The sequence below is a fragment of the Vanacampus margaritifer genome, chromosome 4 (assembly GCF_051991255.1).
Source record: "Vanacampus margaritifer isolate UIUO_Vmar chromosome 4, RoL_Vmar_1.0, whole genome shotgun sequence".
NCBI classification, from domain to species: Eukaryota; Metazoa; Chordata; class Actinopteri; order Syngnathiformes; family Syngnathidae; genus Vanacampus; species Vanacampus margaritifer.
Genome location: NC_135435.1, coordinates 20,349,205 through 20,371,515, shown reverse-complemented (window position 1 = coordinate 20,371,515; position 22,311 = coordinate 20,349,205). Strand labels below are relative to the sequence as shown.

The 22,311-nt window shown below is 39.4% G+C and overlaps 1 protein-coding gene and 1 long non-coding RNA gene across 10 annotated transcripts in view; one reads left to right on the top strand and one right to left on the bottom strand.

The window, feature by feature from the left end:
- kif26ba (kinesin family member 26Ba) overlaps positions 1 to 22,311 on the bottom strand; it is a 72,492-nt gene that overhangs the window by 29,464 nt on the left and 20,717 nt on the right. For 8 of the 9 annotated variants that reach the window (XM_077562852.1, XM_077562853.1, XM_077562847.1 and 5 more), the window contains exons 3-5: positions 13,844 to 14,494; positions 7,548 to 7,729; positions 332 to 542 (exon numbers count right to left, since the gene is read on the bottom strand). In XM_077562852.1, the coding sequence (XP_077418978.1) occupies positions 332 to 542; positions 7,548 to 7,729; positions 13,844 to 14,494 (1,044 nt within the window). The remainder of the gene's footprint in view (positions 1 to 331; positions 543 to 7,547; positions 7,730 to 13,843; positions 14,495 to 22,311) is intronic. The other variant, XM_077562856.1, reaches the window with a different exon arrangement.
- The window catches only part of LOC144050019 (uncharacterized), a 51,556-nt gene that overhangs the window by 8,911 nt on the left and 20,334 nt on the right, over positions 1 to 22,311 (top strand). The gene's annotated exons all lie outside the window — the stretch shown is intronic.

The following is a 22,311-nucleotide window of genomic DNA, read 5'->3' as shown; positions in this document are numbered from 1 at the left end:
CTGTCAGTGAGCACAAAACTGGAAAAGGGGGGAGGGCCACTAAAAACTCATTACATGGACAATCGATATTGCACACACTTCAGCAGCATGAAGGCCCCCAACCACATCCACGGCACGTACACACGTACATTTCATCAAGCGCTGGCTGGGGTGACAGATGACTTTTGTCAGCTTGAGCTGTGTTGCCGTGGTAACCATTAAGCCTATTTTTTGTATGATACGGCAGAGGTGACTTCGGACAAAAAACATCCAGGTCAGAATTGTGAAACATTTAGATGGTGACATGCACTCATTGAAACTTAATTCTTAAAATATAAAAGATTTGTCTTACCTTTCCTAGACCAGGTGTGTCTTTGACCTTATTGGCCGCACGAAGAAGGCAGGGTGGGGCCGGGGGCGGGGCTGCCAGAAGGGCGGAGCTGAAATTGGTGGGGAACAATTGGCTGTCGCACGTCGGCGACGGCGATGTCACGGGCAGCGGCAGTGTCGCGGCAGCCTTCAACTTCTTCTTCTTGGATGTTAAATTCAGTTTTTGTGCGGCCCTGGCAGGGAAACAACAGACGAAAGACAACAGATGTTCACGTTTTTGATTAACGCAACCCATAATTGATGTTTTAAGCTTGCTAACAAGGATCTAGCATGGCATCCTTAAAAGTTTGACAGAAATGCTAATTGCAGACTGGAGCTACGCACGCACACACGCACACACCGTTGTTTACATAAGTCGCAACATCTGGATGGGGAGTGGCTCATTTGCTTTCTTGTTGCTCTATTCCCTGTGGCGTTCTGCTCAAAGGGAGCCACCAAAAATGATATTTATATTTCTGCTGCATCTATTCCCAACTCAGGCGCTCTCCTTTGTTCTCTCTTTTTAACTTCCACTTCTAAATCTCTCCTTCTTCCCCTCCATCTGCAACTCTTGTTCACACAACACGGCATCGTTTTTTTTTTGCTTCTTGAATATTTCTCCACAACAGAGCACAATTCTAGATGATTGTTCGGGGGAGGGGGAACAGTTGGCCATTCCTAATGAAGTAAAATATTTTTGTTCTCTTGCTTATCATAATTGTTATTTTTCTATTTTATCCGAGTACTTGATTATTTAACAGAATTTCCAGTAAGATATCCGAATAGCAAAATATTGGCTGAATATTTACTTACTAATTTCAATTAAATATTTTTCCACGCGCAGCTGAGAAGGAAGATTGAGACTGTTAATGGAAAAATGAAAAAGTAATTTAAGAATTAGTGGGAATTAATTCACAAAGAGGCTGATTATTAACATTGTAATGGAGTAATTGAGCTCTGAAGCAGTCGTAATGTTGCGGTTTGTCATTCTTCAGATGTGTTAACGTGAGGCTGGAGCGAGAGAGCCGACCTCCTGACTCGGTCAAAGAGCTATATCTCACATCATTGGCTTTCAATTAAGTGCGGCGGGTTACTGGGATGAGCGCAAGGTAGGTGGCTGGAGTGTGGAAATAATGGAGAGACACTAGAGGAGCAATGAAATGAGCAGTGTGGATTGGAAATTGAATGCGGCCAATTGAAGCGTTATTTTCTTCAAAAATATTTGGAAAGTGCTTCATTTCAGACACAACATTTGGTGTGTACAATATGCAACCAACTTTAAGAAATAAACGCAGCCGCTCCTCTTTTGACTGGATCACGTAAATTGATTTCAAAATTCTCGTTTGCTTTAAATGCCTTCATGGTTTGGCACCTCAGTACTCGGCTGATCTGCTGATGCTATACTCGCCGCCTTCCTCTCTGAGGTTGGCAGATCTTGCTTTTCTGGTTCCTATATCAAAAATCAAGTTGAGAGGCGATCGGGCCTTTTTAAAGGCCGGGCCGAGACTATGAAACCATCTCCCTCTGAACATTAGAGAGGTCAATTCACTTCCTGTTTTTCTGTGTATGTGCATGTGCGTGTGTGTGTGTGCGTGTGCGTGCGTGTGAGTGTGTATTCATTAATTCACCTAAAACCTATTAAAAAAATCCCATAAGGTTCACCTAAACCGAACACTTCCAGCCAGAGTCGTGAGGCCGTCAGGAGACCCGAGGAAGGACCAAAGAAAGGCAAGGAAAGGAAAATACTTTTTAATTCTCACTGGCGTTTAAACTGCTTAAAATATGCATCGATGTAAAAAAATAAATAAATAAAAGCAGCGATTTACAACACCATATGTTAACTGTTATGCCTTGCGCAGTTTTTAATCGTTTCTAGCCAGATCCTTTTTGGGGACGGACACGTTTTGCGGATATCCGAAATTGTTTGGCCGGTCTTTGTAGACGCCTGAGAACATGTTGCGAGGGGGCAGAATATTAACCTTAACCACCAAACACTGATAACAAGACAAGAATGTAGTTAAACAGTCAAAATTATTAGTTCATTTTCAAGATTTTTTACTTTGTTTTTTTTAAAATAAAATTACAAAAAGTTCATGTTTGTAACAAGGTTAAAATGTAGATGTTAAAATAAAAACAGATTTTGGTTATCAAATGAATCATTTTGTGTAAAATAAATAAATACATTTTAAAAATTGAATCGAAAATCAGGAACTGAACATTTAAAATCGAATCAAATCGGGCTTCAGTGAATTGTTACATTCCTACTGTTTTTATGTTTAGTTTTCTGTGTCTTTTTTATGGTTTTATTATTTTATTAAATTTTTTTGTAATTGTTGTTGCCTATTTGCCTATGTGTACACAGCACTTTAGACTGTGTTGTTTTGAAAGTGCACTAAAAAATGCTTTAATTGGTAAAGTGAATATATTAAGTTTATTTAACTAATAGTTCATTGAACTTAATACTTTGGATTGGAGTCACTTTGGACTAACCTAATTCAGGCAAATATATTAAGTTCAATGTACTTCTAATTTATTAAACTTAATATATTCACTTTGGACTAACTTAATTCAATTGTGTGTTACCAATTGAAGCGATTTTTTTTTTTTTAAGTTGGCCAACAATTCAATTTGTAATCTTAAATTGGTTCGACAATTCTCTTTTTAGAGTGTGCCTTATAAATAAAGTTGGATTGGTGCAATGTTGAATGTTGCGGTTATTTTGCCACAGTAAGATGATGGACATGCAGTCACAAGAATCCCTCTCACATCGAGGCATCACTTTACTGTAATCCGCTTGTCAAAACCACCACTTCGATAAATAGTCATAACACATGGTACGAGTGTGCGTGTATGTGTGTTCTGTCTGTAGCTACACACACACACCAACACATCTAATTGGCAATGTTTAATGACAAGTGGCCTGGGATTTGGCTGAGTGGATCTATTCCAATCTAACTCTAAAATGAAGGGCACTTGTTTTCCATCCATCGACTGCCTCCCCCCATCCATCAGCACTTCCTCTGTCAGCCAGCCTCCATCCTTCTCATCTACAACCCTCCGCATCCTCCATTCCCTTTGTTCATTCCTCCACCCGTCTCCATCCTTCACTTCTCCGCCGTCCCCTTCTCGCTTCAATCCCTCTCACGTCGCAATCAGCCACCAGATCTGCCCCTGCATTTTAATCCCCTCTCCCCAATTATTCTTTATCCTCTTGCACCGCTCTCGTCTCTCCTCCCCTCAGTGACTCTTGCACCTTCAGCGCAACCAGTCTTCAAAAATATTGAACGGAATGCTCAAGTTGAAATTGCATTCTGAAAAATGCAAAAAGGATGATTAAAATTGAGGACTATAGTATAGCAGATCATTGCATTACCCCAATACCACGTGTTAAATGCCCATATGGATGAGAATCTCGCCAAAATGGTTGGTAACATTATCCATTTGGATTGAGAAATATATGAAGTAGGCCTGAAATGATTAATCACATAACTTGTTTAATTCAATTACAGAAAAGAGTCCAATCAAAATGTTAGCCTTCAAAGCTTTGCAATGATTGAAGACAGAGAATGTCCAAAGTTTGCAATCATTTCAGACTTGAAAAAGGAATTAGCGACGTACAATATGTCTAACTGCAAAGCAGAACTACCAAACCGCAGCAGAATGTCTACCATCGCCAGCACAAGTTATCGACGTTAGCTAATTTAATATAGTCTACCAGTACCACTGCTTTTTAAAGCCACACATGCTCAAAGTCATATTATAGTGTGGAAGGTTATAGGCTATAGGTGAATAATACCTGCACCTCACATGTATAATTTGTTGCTTAATAATGCTATATCAGGATTGATCTGATTCATCGATTAATTGATGGGATAATCGGTTGAACAATTATTTAATTATTAATTTAATTTAATTATTTAATTAAAAAATATTCACTAACTGCACCACTAAAATGAAAACTTTGGTTTGGGTTAGTGTGACAAATTACTTGGTCAAAAATAACCCAACTATGGGTGAAAAATGGGCCAATCCTCTACTTGGGTCTATATGACCCAACTTTGAGTCAAGAAATGGGACTTTCAGTGTAAAACAAATTGTGAATTTTGGTCAGATCCTTTACCTGGGTCAAAAAATTGGGTCATTTTGTATAAAACAACCCAGAAAGTTGGGTCAAATAAAGTGGATCGGTCCATTTTTGATCCATAATTGGGTTACTTTTGACCCAACTGTTTTTAGAGTGTAGGCAGCCCTCGTCATGGTGAGGATGCATGGTTAAGGTTAGGCACCGAACACGAGATACATTTCTGTTCAAAAAAAATTTGTTGGAAATGGCAACATGAATTTTGAGGCACATGCTGACATAACTTAAAGACACGCATAGAAAATATAACATCAATAATAATTAGCACATGAAAATTACAGTAAACCCTGTTTGAACATGTCAATCAAAAGTATTCTTATCTGTGAGGCAGATTTTTTTTTAATTGATACGGCCCTTGCAATTGATCTTATTATAATGTGCAGGTGTACCTAATGAAGTATTGAGTATTTAAGGATTTTCATTCAGTTGATCAGAGATTTATGAATTATATAATTAATAGCCGTTTCTTGATTTTCTGTCTCCAAATTGTGATTCATGGCTAAATTGACGACCAATTTAGGTATTAAAGAGGCATGAACGCCAGTAAGAAGTAAAGAGTAAGCCTCCCCATCACTATTAGCCGTTCTCCTTCCAAAATAACAACACCTTTCCAATTCTCCAAGTCACTTGGGACCAATTCATTTACTCGTACCTCCGGCTATGCACGCACACCGACCACACAAATCCCCAAAGAGGTAATCGCCAGAGCATGCAGTAAAAAATTCCTGCACTGATAGAAACTCCCTTCCCCCAGTGCACACACACGTCCCTAGAGGGCCACTGCAGCACGAGGGGGGGGCACAGTGGTATAATACATATACGGAGGGAGCCATTGACACTAATGAAAGATATTAGTCATACAGGCATTAGCGGCAGCGTGGAGGATGGAGGAGGTCAGTGTGGAGTCAGGAGGATTGAGAGACTGAATGAATGAAGGCGGGACAATGGCATTGGGCAAGGAAATGGACATAGGGATTTGGCACGTGTGTGTATGTGTGTGCGTGTTGTGTCTAATAGGGGTGTCTGCATGCAGTCCACGTCTAAGGGTAAAGAGCGTGGAAGCCATGGGATTTAGCAACACTGCATGGCTGCACCTACCATAAACACATACATAAAACCAGCAAAAAGGACTACGAAAACAATTGTGTGTTCTCAATTAGTCTTGCGATACACACACATACACAGGTGTCTGATATGTGCAGCAAATTGAGTGTGTGTGTGTGTGAAGGTCACATTCAAAACAAAGGAATAACTTTGTCCCTTTTGACATATTTAAGATAAACCGTCACAAGATACACAATCCAATTAAACGACAACAAAGAGGCGCCAAATAAACCACAACACGCTTGACACCTGCAGCATTAAACCAACTGTTTATTCTTTCACTCTAGACGTTGATGCTTGTAAGCGAGGCCAAAAGCAGCTGTTTGTGCATGGTTGGAATGTCAACCAGATGTGTGTCTGACTGTGTGTGTGTTTGTGTGTGTGTAAAATGGCCCGCTTGCCTGCCAGTTCTAAGGTGACAGAAGGAAAAGGCAAAAAGACAGCATGATTACACGTTTGTGTGAGTTCCGTTTGGATTTACAAGCTGGTTATGACACTTTCAGGGTTAAGAAAGTAACACAGGAGGAGCATGTCAGTAAGAGGGACAAAGAAGGACTAATAAACACAAGAGTGACCTTTAAGGTTGCGGCTATCGAATATTTTTATATCACGATCAATTGAAAAATCTAAGAGATAATCAAGTGTTCAGGGTTAAAAGAAAATAACATTTCACTTAATAATGAATGTTCTGTTGGTTTTCATTTTTAGATAATCAACTTTTTTCCCCCACCTAAATTGAAACTGTATTTTATTCTCTACAAACATTAGTGAGATTTTGGGCTATGAGACCAAGTGACATCAGAACCACAGTAGCGATTTTGCCGGCTGAAACAACACATTTGAGTAAGCATGGTTTGTTAAAAAATGATATGTAAGAACTGCAACTGTGTCAGCAAAAGGGTACAGAGTCATTTTCACCTATTAAACTGCCTTTAAAAATAAGTCAGGCGGCTCTTACCAGCCGATGTAGGGCACTCGCTTAGCGACTAGCTGCTAGCTAGTGCTACTAGCCGCTAACACTGGCAACAGGTACCACATATTTCAATATCAGCATAATTAATTTGAGTTTTTATTCACGTAGTTAGCTAGTGATTGAACATGATTTCAGTATAACTTTGTCTTTATGTTGGTGACAACGGTTTATGATGTTTTAAACTTAAACTGGTGTCCAACTATCCAATTTCCAGTCGGGAAGATGAGTCGTCAGCCACTACGCCATCACGTGTTGCCAGGAACAACTTCAAAATAAAAGCCTTCCAAGGCACTGGTGTCCGTGTATGACTGTATTTAGGGAAGATTTAATTTGAAGTTGGTCTTCTCACCAAATCACTGGCGTATGTGTTACCATCATGCATACCATTAACAATTGTGTCCTCACTTGTCTTCCTGACGACGTACGTGAGATAGAAAAAATATATTCTATAAAAAAGAGAAAAATAGATTTTTTTTTTTTTTTTAAATGAAGGTACTTGAATTAATGGAGGACTCATTTCACCCCTGGGGACTTGTAATTATAGAAGTGCCATTATTATATACGATTATTGGTATTGCTTGCTGAATGTGAATTTCAACAGTGCCTTGGCTGCTTTGATGACATAATCGCAGCCTTTGTTACCATTTATTATTTAGTGTTCATTTTGGCTTCCCATCGCTCGTCATCAATAATTTATCCTCAACAGTCATGTCTTATTGGCCTTGTGACACCGCTGAGTCTTCATATTTGATGACGTGAAGCAAGATACTTCATCTATATGCAAACACAAAATAAGTGAAAATGTAGCGAAATAATTCATTATGAAAAAAAAGGTTGAATCGCCATTTTGCATGGCATTTCAGAAAATCTAGACTTTCTTTGTTTGAATCTACTTACACTATATATGTATATATACTGTGTATATATTCCAGATATCTGACAAGCACATGCTGCATTAGTGACCAACTTAGTGCATCTTACCTGGCAAAAAAGGAGGCTGCAGACGAGCTGGTGGTCTGTGACGTCGTGGTGGTCGCTGCAGTGTGTGAGGGTGAGTTTGTGTGTGGTGATGAGTTAGTATGTGAAGGAGAGTGTGTGTTGTAGCGGTTCAGGGCAGCCTCGGTCAAGCCTTCTCTGGATGCCTCCGACACCATTTGGGAGATCTAATTCAGAGACAACAGAGAAATTAAGAATGAGGAAAGTTCATTTCGATCACCAGCAAGTTTATTGAGTTGTATACTTGAAAATTGAAGTAAATGGAAAAAAACACCAAGGTTAAGATACGAAGGCTACATACCAGGAAAACCTTTTGACTACAGGAGCCATTTAAAGTTCTAACAAACCGCCAATTTCCAAACTAATCACTTCGGCAAATATTTCATCAAATGTTGGGAGCTTATCACCCCCCCGTAGCTTTATTTCACTACGCTCTTTCCTCTGTAACTTGGAGCAGCTGCCACACAGGCTAAAAAAAGGATTGAAAGAACTTAGTCGGATAAAAACTAAGAATATGCTATGGTGACTTGAGATATGAGTGATGTTTTTTTGTTGTTGCTTTGACTTATGAGCAAAAATTTGGGATGCTGGAACGGATTAATGGCATTCCATTCATATCAATGAAAAATAAGTGATTTGAGTTGAGAACTAATGAAACTCATAATGCGCCACTGTACTCCAAACAGCACTATGAACTTTTTTTCAGATGACTGACTCCTTTGTATTACAGTATGTGTATGTGTTCCAATTGGAAGAATAGATATGGATTATTGATTATTGTGCGACCATTGCACTAATAAAAGGCTATTTTGCCTGAGAGTTTGTACATGGATTATGCCTGTGGACAGCTAATTTTGCATGTCCACCTGTGAATCTGTGTGTGTGTGTGTGTGCGCGCATATTTATTGCAAAAAGGTTCACAGGGTCCAAGCATGCAGCTTGCTGTCTTGATAAATCACCTCGAGTAAATGAGATGCCTCTATAGTTTATACTACATTCCTCTGTGCATTGATGCCCATTTCCAGTTGCTCACTGAGCTCTCCAGTGCTGCATTATTAAAGCTGTGGTGACCACTTATTAGAAAACGGATCTGGTAGGATATGTGGAAGACCAGCCAGCAAAGTGTATTTATATTGTTGACTGAGAAAAAAGGAATTTTTAGTAGTGTGCTAATACTGTTTTGATTTTTATATGTATGTGGTATTCGCACCACTAGTAGTATGACATTTCCTGCCAGAAGGTCAACAACATGAAATTTAATCATTTGGGGCTTGATTGTTGAAGAGCAGCTAAATTAAGTTTGCCGCTGTAAAAACAAGAAAGAATCACACACAATATAGTCACTAACGACATTAAGTCTACCCGGACCACATAACCAGATCAAGTATAACAGTAGTGTGAACAAAATGTTAAATAAACATAACAAGAAACATATGCAGTAAATAATGGTAGAGTGGGCATCCATCAGTTGTTTATGATATTGTATGTATGTTGTTCAAAACTAACTCGCCGCAACATATCAACCACTTCGACACTATATTGAAAACCAAGAAAAAGTAGGATGCAGTTGTACACTAATGCTAAATAAATCACAACAATTAACATTTCAATCAAAACGGAACATCATTATCTCTACGATGGCTCGATACAGCTGAAATTGTGCAGGTGTACCTAATTTCAAAGGTGAGCCGACATTGGAGTTGATGAATGTGACAGCATTCCAAGGAACATTTGAGGTCAAAAAGAAAAAAAAAGCACACTTATTCTATCAACCCTCCTTTTCCGCTGTTCTGTTCCACTCTTGGTGTTAAAAAAAAAGGGGGGGGGGGGGGTAAAACTGTGCTCATTCATCTTCATTATGAGCCAACCTCCATTTCCAAAACATTCACCTTCCTCATCTGTCTCTCTTAGATTTATTGTATTCTCCACTTCTTTCCAAAAGCCGGCCACGCTGTCAAACCCCAAAAATCCGGCCTGAAATTTAGGATGAAGAGTAATAATGCATGTGCATGTGGGTGGTCTTGTCTGCTATTACCAGGGGAGACAGTGGGGGAGATATATAGCGAACTTGTAGCAAAATTTGAAACGTTAGTCATTTGGTTGAAACAGGTTTCTGGCGTGACACCATGAGAAACGAAAAATCCATCCTGTCACCCACTTTTTCTCAAAATCTGCCATTAAGAGACAGGTTAGCGATGAGCACAGACAATTTCAATAAAAGTTTTTTTTTTGTAGAGCACAGGGGCACCCCGACGTGTCTCATATTTACAGAGAAAGTTGCAGTGCCCACGGAATACAACATCAGACATCATGACTCAACTAGACATACTGAGGCGTATGCAAAATACCAAGGAGATGAGGGGAGTAAGTACTGAGTTGCCAATCTTAAAACATGTCAACTGAGGCGACAAGATATTTTTAAGAAAGCCAGCAAAGAGAATGATGCGGCAGTCAAAGCTAAGTGCGTGGTGAGGTGAGTGAGATGATTCCGACGGCGGGCCGATAAGCTATTCAAAGAAGGCGAGTTTTTTAAAAAGTGTATGATACAGGCTACTAGTTTAGTATGTCTGGAAAAAGAAAGTCACTTTAGCAACATCATCTTTGTAGTGCGCATTGCATTTAGCATGATGCTAATAGTGACATGAGCACAGTCATGGCCGCTCCACCAGCAATGTGACCACTAAAATAGAAGATCTGGAGATTCTATTCTGCCTTTCTGTCTACAAATATGATTGGAATTTGACTATTATTTGCCATTGTGAGATACTTCCATGTCAAGACAATCTTACTATGGTGAGAAAAACGTATTCTGCATTTAAACTCCGTGAACAATATGTCTCTTTTCTAGCCTTGATGAACATGTCTCCCCTCAGCATCTCTCCACATGACTTTGTTGTGAGCTCTCCCCATATTCCACTTGACAAAGCGCCTTTCGATCATCACTGTTGGCAGCTCCTCCCACTTTAGCTTCCCGTCTCTCAGGGGTATGAGTCTAAACACGGGTGATTTATGATCCTGCTCTATTTCTCCTCGACTGCCGAACCGCCATTACTGTCAAAATTTACAGCGGAAACACTGACATTGCACACCTCCCACAAGAGACGCAAACTCTAACAAAGACATGCACCACATTGAATGCACAGTAGTATCAAAACGGAACACTCACCATGTACCGCTTTATTAGGTACACTGTCAGAGAGTGAGAAAATAATTGAGCAAGGTGTTTCCTTATTGTGGTTGTAGTTTGTTGTGGTGTATGGTATTATGGTAACTCTTTTGCTGAATCACTGCCAGTCATTTTAGAAAATTTCAAAAATGTTCAATACCCACACAATATTATGTTCAATAATTATATATAGACAGAATAGACTCCCTCCTTTTTGCCTTGTCTCGTTCTTTTATTTTTTATTTTTTATTTTTTTATTTTTTCCTCAGGAGAGCTCAGTATTGTTCATTCGATTTGACATCATCATTGCTCTCCTTTTTTTAAAAAACAAATAAATTTTAAAAAAAATAATAAAAATGTTTTTTTCTCTCTCTTTTTTTTTAAATATATATACATATATATACATATACACACACACATATATATATATATATATTTTATTTTTTTTTGTTGTTTTGTTTGTTTGTTTTGTGGGTGAGCATGTGCATGTGCGTGCGTGTGTGTGTGTGTGTATTCATCAGTTCACCTAAAGCCCATTAAAAAAAAATCCCATACTAATAATATAATATAATAATAAATTGCCAAATGCAGAAACATCAATGTAAGTTATCACGATGTAGTGGCTCTCGCTCTTTCTCGTTCTTTTATAATCAACAGTAGAAAGATGTAGGTTGCACAAAATGCAGCCATTACTTCCATGGACTCTGTGTTTATTTTGTATAAAATGGGGCAATGATGTCATCTACTGGTGGTTGTGCATCAATAAAGTTGTTTCCAAGTTTGACATTTAGAGTTGAGTATAATCAGATTCTCCCCCACTTGGCCCCATTGAAAAGAATGTCATTGACAAGTATACCTGTCAAAGGCAGTGAATGAGTTTTAATATAAGACACTGTTAAAAATAAATAAATCTTTTCCGATTTTCAGTTGTGGATTGAAGGAGAGTTTTAGGCCACACTAAAAACAACAATTTGAAAAGAAGAATAAAGTTACAGAATTACAGCAATAAATAATCTTTACAATTTTAAATGAGAAAATAGTTGTAATTGACAGAATTCTGAGAATTAAGTTAGAGTTAAAAGTAAACTTAATATCAGTCATATTATTATGAGAAAAAGTTGTAATTTCATAAGAATAAATTTCATTGTTAACACATTATTCAACTAAATTCCCACCGATATTCCCCGATGACTATATGGAAGGTCTTGCGGGAAAGGCAGCTGTGGACATCTGGAAATTCACTTTAAACATAATTCTTGTAACATTACGTGCATAGTTGTATTACTACATCTTTTTTTCATGAAGGAATATGGATTGTTGCATGAGATTGGATTATTTTATAGTTTTGTGGTATGTGTAATTCTCCTTTGTAGGCCTACTTATTAGTCATCATATATAAATACAAGCCATGGTAGCTTAAATGTCACTTATTTTTCTTTTTTTTTATCTCATTCAAATCCTGCACTGAATATCAATTAGAAAAGTATGGAAAGCAGTGGCAAAGATTTAATTAATATAAAACAGATAACATTTGAGGAAGACAAGATAAATAGACATTGGAAATAAGTGCAGAAAAAATGGAGTGAGATGGAGAGAGAGAGAGAGAGAGAGAGAGAATAAAATTAGTTGGTTACTGTGGGTGTGTGACAGAGTCCCTAGAGTTCTAATTATCACTGTATGAATTATTACATCTGTAGAACACGTTTGCATGCCCACACACACATGCGCGCACACACACACACACACACACACACACACACACACACACACACACACACACCTCAGGATCTCCCCTGGAGTCCCTCGCATACACCTCTGGACTGCTCATCACTGCAGGCGTTCTATCTTCTCCTCCTCCCTTGTCTCTTCTTGTTCCCTCTCTTCCTGTCTCCCCTAAACCATTTCGGCATCTTGAGAGGTCTCTTGGATTACATTTAAGAGACTCAAGTGGTCTTGGTAACACAAAAAAATGTTAGTGTTGAATGGACCTAAGATCCAATTTGTCATGGTAGAAAAATCATCATACTGTGATGTGTGTGTTTATAATACAGCTCTCAGTGTGATGCAACACAATTCTTCACCACTGCTGGCTACAACCATAAACATATTGTTAAATGAATGCCTGTCTGATTGTGTCAGTGAAAACTGAGCAATATTATCTTGTTAAAGGGATTATATTTGACAAAACTCTTGTAGTGGATCCAATGAAGTGCATTTTAATATACAGTAAAAGAGAAGGGCACAGAGGAGGGAGAATGAAAGGAAAAAATGATGTGAAAATGGCAAGCGTGTTGTCAGTTAATGAATGCATACCACATTAACTAATTAATCCCAAAGGCAAACACATTAGATGTCGCTCTTCTTTACATGTCTGCTGTACTAATAAGAGCAGATTATCTCCCCACTATTCCCATTGGCTGAAACCCTGGGAACCAATAATGAATAGAGTATATTGATATATGCAATATTTATCATATCAGTAGTGTTAGTTGTTTGTTTTCACAATAGTCCTGAGTTTTAATTTTGACTTTTGAGTTATGCACAATAAATTTACAGTATATTGTATCTTTTTTCTAAAAAAATAAAAAATAAATCAATATAGTAATGCTTTTAGAAAAGAAAATACAGTTTGCTGCTATGCACAATGTGAATTTAAGAAATAAAAAATGTTGATTAAAAAACGAATTATTAATTTGTGATATTGTAATATTTTTGTTTAATTATACCCTTGCTTCTGGTCTAACCTGAAAATAAATAAATAAATTGCTCGCAGCCTCCACTCTAATAGACTCATTGCCAACCACTTGAACAAATAAATGTCTCTTGTGGGGGGGAAAAAAATAACAGCTTGTTACGAAAGCTAGAAACTTAAGTAGGGAACAATTTCTTCCCCATCCAATTATTGCATTAGCAGCAAGGATCCAAAAATAGATGCAATGCAATGCAAGTATCAGTTCGACCGATCAACAAATATCAGTGGCTGTAGGTCAACTCTAACACAAGCATTTGAACAAGACCTCCTCTGAAAAAGAAGGCCTTGCCCTTTCTGAACTTGAGTAAATCAAGGTCACTGACCATTATTTGAAGAATTTGGGTCATTCTCCCGATAGCCTACCTGGTACGGATAGAGCGTAACTCCTCCATTAGTTCTGTTCATGTGCTGATGACCTGCTGTGTTGTTACTGCTGTTTGTACTGCTATTCCCTGGATTGTTTACTGCACTCACAGTTTGCTGTTGGGCCACCGCCGTTTTTCCAGAACCGGGCGACCCGTTCCGTCTTTCCGTCCCACCTCCGAGCCCCAGTGAGCTGGGTTTGGAGCCCAGTCTGTGCGCTTGTTGGCTCAAGGGTGCACAGGAAGCCGTTTGTCCAGCAGAAGGACTCCCGTGACCGGGGGCGGACAGTGCATGGCTGGGGCTCGGTGTCGGGGTCTGGTTGGGACTCGGGGAAGGTGACGGCGATGAGGGGCGAGCGAGCTGTGAAACAGCAGCCGCGGATGACGGGGAAGAGGAGGGGAGAAACGAGGAGGGCCATTCCCTTGATCCGGAGGCTCCCTGGGATGCGTAGCGGCCAAAGAAGGGAGGAGGGGACGAGGAAGGAGACAAATCCCACTGGTCGAGGGTGAGCACCAGGCGCACGGCTTCCTGTTTGAGCTGCGTGAGGTGAGTGGCGCACACGTCACAGCGACTGTCGCGCTCGTTCCACGCCCGCCGGGAACTGTTGGGGACTTGCAGCTTATCGTGGAGGAGGAGGGGGAAGGATGGGTCCTAGGGGAGGAAGAGAGAAACACAAGAGTTTAGGCTCAACTCTATTTACTTAGGGCGGCTTGGCTTAGTGGTAGAGTGGTCGTCTTGCATCTGGCGACCACGTTGAAGTGTCCTTGAGCAAGACACGGAACCATCATTTGCTCCCAGTGGACCTGGCACCACACTGTGTGGCAGCAGCCGACCACTGGTGTGTGAATGGGTGAATGTGAGGCTTTGTGCTGTTGTATAAAAAGCAGCCCATTTCATACTTTATCCATTTCAATACACTGAAGCTTCATAGCCATTGCTGGTGTAATCGTTCATTTGCCTGACTTACATACAATCAGTGTGGGTTCAGTTCCCACTCAGTGACGGTGTGAATGTTTGTCTTTTTATATATATAAGCTGCCACCCTGAACAGAATAGCCGCTATGTAAAATGGATGCATAATGATTTTTTTTTTTCATCTATAAAATGTATGAATATAAAACTGTTCTATACAAGACGTTAATTACCTAACCATAACAATCTAAAAAAAAAAGGGCTTTTGTGGTTAGGGGGAAAAAATGACAGCGAAATGCAAGAATGGACACAAACACAACATAATTAGTGTTTCAATTTCCCTTTTATCAAGTCATACTGATTTGTAAAGCGCTAATTAACAGTTGTTTGCTAAAAACAAACAGCTTCTGTTTTCAATATTTTTCTTCTGCAATGTTTTTAGCCGTTCCTTTTCCAGCTTTTCTTAGCCGATAAAGATGATTCAGATTCAGATTGCTAACAAACTGCATATGTTTGTGGTTTGTCAACATTCCAACAATATTTTTAAAACACCACTAAGGTGACAGGAACTCTCTTCAAGTTAATTTAATGTAGGCATTTATTATACATTGATATAAGTATGGTACTTTATTCGAATGACAGTTATGAATGTTATTTTAAAAATATGTTAGTTCGGTTTGATTTTGCAGTAACACAGATGAGAAAGGATTCTCCATTGTCATGGAAATTGGCATTGCATGGATATGCAGTTGAGCTTAGACATAATCGTCGAGTTTAAGGTAATAATATGATCATGTTTTCATACAATTTCGTGCTAAATTCTCTCAAGTACACACTGTGCACAGCATCTTATTGAAAGGAACTGAAAGCATTCACAGTGTCATAATGTTTTTCATTAAGCTTTCAGGATAGTATCATGTAAAACAGTCTCCAGCTTGACTTGAAAATCCTCTTATAAATACATTGTTTGTCATCATAATGTGGACCTTTTCCACAAGGCTCCATAAACTACTGGTTTTATTTAAAAAATAGCTAAATGCGGGCTTTAAATTTTTTTTTTAGTGTCAGCATGTTGGCTGACCAACTTCCAGCTTTCTAAACAGACGACGTACAAAAAAAACAAACGTGTAGCTTAATTTGGTCTACATGTTTTGTTAAACTAAACCTTTAAAATGCTAAGGCCAAAAAAAAAAGACATCACTTGTTACAACACACTAGAGACATCCTGTTCAGACGGAACATGTCAGTACTTCATCATCAGCGAGGAAGACTCGGCAGGAAGAAAATGAATCAACGTGATGAACTCTCCGTTGAAGTCCGATCAATAAGTGACGTATTGAGATTCACTTCTCGTCAATAGGCATATAATCTACACGGATCCCCCTCGCATTCCCACTTGCACGCATCCGTCAAAGAGACAGCTGATGAAGTGGTAAACCAGGCAGAAAGCAGAATTGACAGTGGGTGACTTGGGCCTGTGTAATGGAGCCAGTAGACTTCAGACAAGCAAATAAATGATGGGAAATCATCTTCAAACGATTTGGTGATGAATTAGCATTTAGACAGATAATATTGACCGGAGGTGATGAAAACCCTCCTCAAAAGTCCCTCAAACAGTTTGGCCATCCATGCCTAATCACTCAAGTGTGTTTAACAATGCAGATTTTGATTTGAATGAAACTCGGTGTACTTGATAGTGATGACACAAAGCAAAAACTAAAATTTTAGGTCTCATTGGAGCAGCCGTTTGGGAGCTACGGCCTGACAAATTTGGACAAATCTGGTAAAATGGCTGCCTTTTTTTGGACCCTTATATCCCAGGAACTACCGCATATTTTAGTAACTTGACCTTTTTGGATCACGTGACCGTCACACAATTAGTCTCTCACATGTTCTCTAAAACATATAAAAGTTTAAGAAAGGTATGTTTTTGTTTAGCGGCTATAATGAGTCAAAGTATCCATACCCTCATGATCTATCATTGAATATCTGAGGGTATGGATATTTTGAATCCTTCTAGCTGCTAAACAAAAACATTCTAAAAATTCTGAATGGCACCAAAAGGTCCAAGTGTTGAACAAGAATCCAGTATACCAAAGGGCTACACTGTAGGATGCAAACTGCAACATCCATCAGTCTGTTTTCTAGTTGCCAGGCAATCACAGGGCACCTTTAGACAAACATTCGCACTAGCATTTACATATTATTCAATTTAAAGAGACATGTTTTTGAAATTTAAGAGGACGCTAGAGAAAACCTCACACATGCACATGGAGCACATGTAAACTCCACACAGGAGGTTTCCGCTGCCGGCGGCTTTTCTCGATTTTCAATTTCAAATTCCAATTTCAAGCCCTTACATGGTTTCCGTACTGGAACTGTTTATGTGGTGGATCTGAATCTTGGTGGTCTTCTAGTGTGGCAAACCATCAATGTAATGCACTGTGCGACACACACACAAGCGGGCATCTATTAATAAAAGACCTCATATAGTTTCTAGCTCGATCAATACACCTTCTGTGGGGTGCGCACAAGGCCGCATTTCATCTGATGGTAAAATGTAGCCTCTCAACCAGAGAGCTGCTTGTGTCAACAAACCACAAGTACACACACACACACACACACACACACACACACACACACACACACACACACAAGATGTACATTGGGATAAAAAGTACCCTGTTAGTCGGACAAACTGACAAGAACATACGTTTTTAAACATTGACATACAAGAAGGCAAGCGTCCAAACACGCATAATCCTGATTGGCATAACACACCACACACTCATTCATCCGGCATCTTGAGCTGACTGGTTGCACAGCCTGTTTGCAGAGATGCCCGTGATATTCATACATGCATGTCTTGACTTTTCACTGTAGGCTCAATAATCTGTCTGTGGATGTGTTAGATATGACAAACAAAACAAAGCACGCCAAGTCCACATTGGATTTGTCAGTATTCTAGAAATCCATGTTTTGATACCACTTATCCTGTCCTGGGTCACTGCAAAGGCTGGCGTCTATCCCAGCTATGGCGAAAGGCAGACCAGTCAATCGCTGAGAGGTTGTGAATGGGGCATTGAGTCAGAACTGACCTCCATTAAAGTCTGCTACTAAAGTCTGCCAACAACCTATTATAGCCACATTTTTCAACGGTCTTACTCTTCAACCATTCAAAGGTTGTTCCCCTCTGTTAAGAGCAAGAACTCATTTGGCTTGATCCAGTCGTTATCCTTCACGGTCACTTACCTACTCCATATCCCAGTGGCCAATGGTGTCAAATCCAAGTCCAGAAAGTAAAAACCCTGCCACATTTTGGCTTTAGCTACAGGTGAATCTACTCATCTGGCAGGTTCCAGCTCGTTTACCGTTTAAGTAGAATCCGCTGTGGCTAAAGCCAAACAGTGGCAAGGTTTTTAATTTCTGGACCTTGATTTGACACCTGTGCCAGTGGTCAAACCACAACTACCTTACTTACACTTTATTAGGGACACCTACATGCGTAATCTAAAGTTTCAGGCTTTTCTGTAGGTTATTCCATTAGTAATATTTGGTATTTACTTACAAAATTTGTACTAAAGGAGAACGCACATTATGCTTAGGCTAAATGTGTTTATTTAACATACCTACCTCATGTTGTTTACCTATTTTTGACAACTAAATCAATCTTTAAATGACCCCTCACATGACAGAGACCATGTAACTACCTCTACTGACAAGTGCTGTCCTCTCTAGGCTAACTGTAGACTTATCTGGTAACGACATTGCAGTTGCAAACTCTTCTACTTGTCATTTTGATTGTTGAGAATGACGCAGAAGACTCGTACAAACTCTCAACACAATCAGTTGTCCGTCTATTTCACTTCCAATTGGTGAACATTGATCATTCCGTTTCACACCACAATCATGGAGTCAGGTTTGGCATTTAGCATAGCTTTTACGCTAAAACAAAATATTGCTCTTAATAGAAACTACACCGCATGATAATGGCTCAGGACAATCTTTCAGAGACAACTGAGCCTTTCATGACTTTAATCGCGGGTTGCTACTATCCAAACCTAAAACACTTGCCTTATTTAATAATACAAATGGCAATTAGTCTATAATTCTTTTGTGATTTAACTACTGTAAATACTGTGCCAATAAAGACCAACTGGTACCCTAGTCTTTCCCGATTGGAAGGAATTTACAGTTAGTCATTTGCCAAATCAGTGGAAAGAGGAACATTTAATCTCCTTTGACTTCTTTCCCTGCTAATAGCAGCCGGCCTCTCTCCCTCTCTCTCTCTCTCTCTCTCTCTCTCTCTCCCCCTCTCTCTCCCTCTCTTTCTCTCTCTCTCTTTCTCTCTCTCTCCCTATCTTTGTGAAGAAGCAATAAAGTGGACATGGTGTTCAGTGCTTGAGATGAGAGCCTTATTGTACCAAATTAGAGCGAGTGGGGCAGCAGCCAAGCTCGCTCATTAAAAAAAGGAACATGAGAGCTGTGGGTTAGGGTGGTGATGGTCTTGCGGGGATCGTTCTGGGAGTGAGAAGCATTTTAGTATGCGCTGTTGACAAACATTTCATTTCAACATTTCACTGAATTCTCTTTCCTATGGGCTTATAGATTTCCCCTTTCCACTCTAATTTTGTTTAGTCACTTATCTTTACAAACAGTAACTTTATAGGTTTTCCGGCTTCGCTGGTCTAATAACATAATTAGGCCAGTATTATGTTGTTATGTTGGCAGAAAAGCTCCAGCTCAATTTGAAGAAAAGCTATTTGATGGGAGGAGATGGGCAATTTTATTTTTTTAAGTCAATGCCAAATTGGGTTTAAAACATGATTATCAACGTTAATAGACATATTAGCACAGCGGTGGCTAGATAAGAACCTCGTCTTGTCAATGAGCGTGCCGCCTTTTGCCTCCCTTCCCTCGTCTGTCTTCTAGCCACGCCGGTCCTTTTGAGTTCATCAGTATTCCGAGAGCGACTCCACGAGTCTCGGCACCTGATAGTCGATGTGTGCGCCTCATTCATTTCCTCCGACAAGGGCAGACAAACACGGCGCGTGCAGGACGTGAAGGAGTGACAGAAAAATGTTGTGAGGTCGAAACAGCGGACGGAACATTGACCTCGGCGACTCGCGGTTCGGTGACAATCAGTCTATGTGGCACTGAGTGCGTGTGTTTGTGCGTGTGCCCATGCAGGCTTGGCACTGAGATTTGATGGAAGATGTCAAGACGGTCGTGTTACACCCGCTATATTTTTTCTTCACGTGTGCACGCTGTAGGTACACTCAGTAGGTGGAGTACATGGAATGTCAATCTGAACCCAACCCACACTACACACACACATATGGCCTTTAGCTGAGCGTAATGGACCGCAATTTATGATATTTCTCCAGAGATACATGGAGGTAATATGTTTACTTCACATGGGATCTCACGAGACCTCAGTTGAGTGAAGTGCAATATATACGCAGAATGTTACATGACGTAAGCAGAATCACAATCATCCTTTCTGTGGTGATCCTGAAAAAGAAAAGTGGATCAACTTACCCCACTCTCCCCTACTTTAACCACAATGTGACGTTTTGTAATGCTAGTGTGTAGGGGTGTGAATTGCCTAGTAATTTGTATCACGATTCATAGGTCACGATTCCATTCAATACCGACTAATCCTGATACGAATCTATAAATTGATTCTTGACATTTTTATTATTATTTTTTATTTTATTTTTTTTTACTCAAATTTAAAAAATACTATTCAGTAAACTTGCACATATACAGTGTAAGATTTATATGAAATTTTATTTATCTGAAAATTCAGGCTTATAACTGAGCCACTGCATTTAACAAACAGGTTGCAGTCTGTTTCATGTTTGAACAGCACTGAAATAAAAATATTAAGGTTTAATATTTCATTAATATAACATTCTTCCATGCTTAATGTGTGAATCCTAATCCAAAGTAAGACGTTTTGTTGAATATTCCTATAAAAAAAATGTATGTTTAAAAATCGATTCGGGCGCATATCGAATCGATTCGAGAATTGCGCGCTGTAATATCGCGATATATTGCCGAATCGATTTTTTCTAACACCCCTACTAATGTGAATGCAGCCCTCAACCATGATCTCTATTCTGTCCCTTCTTCACTTAGGAAAGAAAGGAGAATATAACAAAAATTCTAATTTATGAACCAGACAGCATGAGCGTGTGTCTGTGGAGTGTGTGTGTGTGTGTGTGTGTATACACAACATAATCAGTTCCAGTCGAGTGACCGAGGAAGGCAAACCTCTCAGTTTCCCCTCCAATACTCATTTAGCTCCCTTCATCTACTCGCTTTCATGCGCTGGATGATATGCACACATGAAGCCATATTCCCCAGCTGATCTGGGATCAGTGAAGTCATGCAGAAGAGACGCAGACGGTCTCCTGCACCTACACTCACACACACAGCACACACGCATGTAAATGCATGCAAGGCAGAGAGCAGGAGTGTGAAGCCATGATAAAGGAATGAGCAGGGAGTAGAAACGGAAACAGCGAAAAAAGAGTGTGAGAAAATGCTATAAATTTCAAGTAGGATCGCCAGCGATCATATAATATGATATCATGATGGAGCGTGACAGTGTGTTTATGTGTAAAGGATTGAGTGCATAGTCCAGTGCAGAATCAATCGCTGCAGTATAAACGACTGCAGATACACACACATCGACAAGAATCTTCAAGACGCTGTTTGTCTGTCTCATTGTGTATGCTTTTTTTTGGGCAATTGTCATTAATTATGCGTTTTACCCCCCAACTCTTATCTAATCCTTCTCAGCCAATCAGCATGAATGATGACCAAAAGGCTATATTTATTTATTTATATAGTGCATTTCAAGGGACAAGGATGGTTAAAAGCATTTTGATGAGGTAATTATACAATATGGTGAAATGTTAAAAAATTTGAGCATGTTAAAAATTCCTTTGAAACAAGAAAAACTGTTTGGGATCATTAAAGCTGTTTGTGAATGTTTGCCGAAAGTCCTAGCAACCTTTTGCAATCTTGAACGAACTTTGGTTAAAAAAACAACAACAAAAAACACATTTGCTACGCGCACACTGCCTCATAAGCCTTCAGTGCTGAGTGAGATATGGGCTCAATAAAGTCAAGCGCGATAGAAAATGGATGGATTCATGTGAGAAAAGCACACGGAACCATACCAAATCAACTTGGCAAACAGATTGGGCCAATTCTAAGAATAACAATATTGCCACAAGCTGCTGTGATCAGCATCCAAGCAGATTTGGAGCGCTTTGATACTACTTCCTTAGGAAGTTGTATCAAAGTGTATGTGTAGTGTGTGTTATGTAAATGTGGTCTTCATTAATTAGAAAATATCCAAATATCTCATGCAGAATTGCACCTAATCTTCTTTTTTTAATAGGGCTACAACGATTAAATATTTTTGGTATACTGAAAATTCGATCGAATAATCGAGTTTTTGTATAAAATAAAATAAAAAAATATTTTTGCTTGTTTAAAGAGCAATTATAAAGACACCAACAAAAATAAGACATTCCACT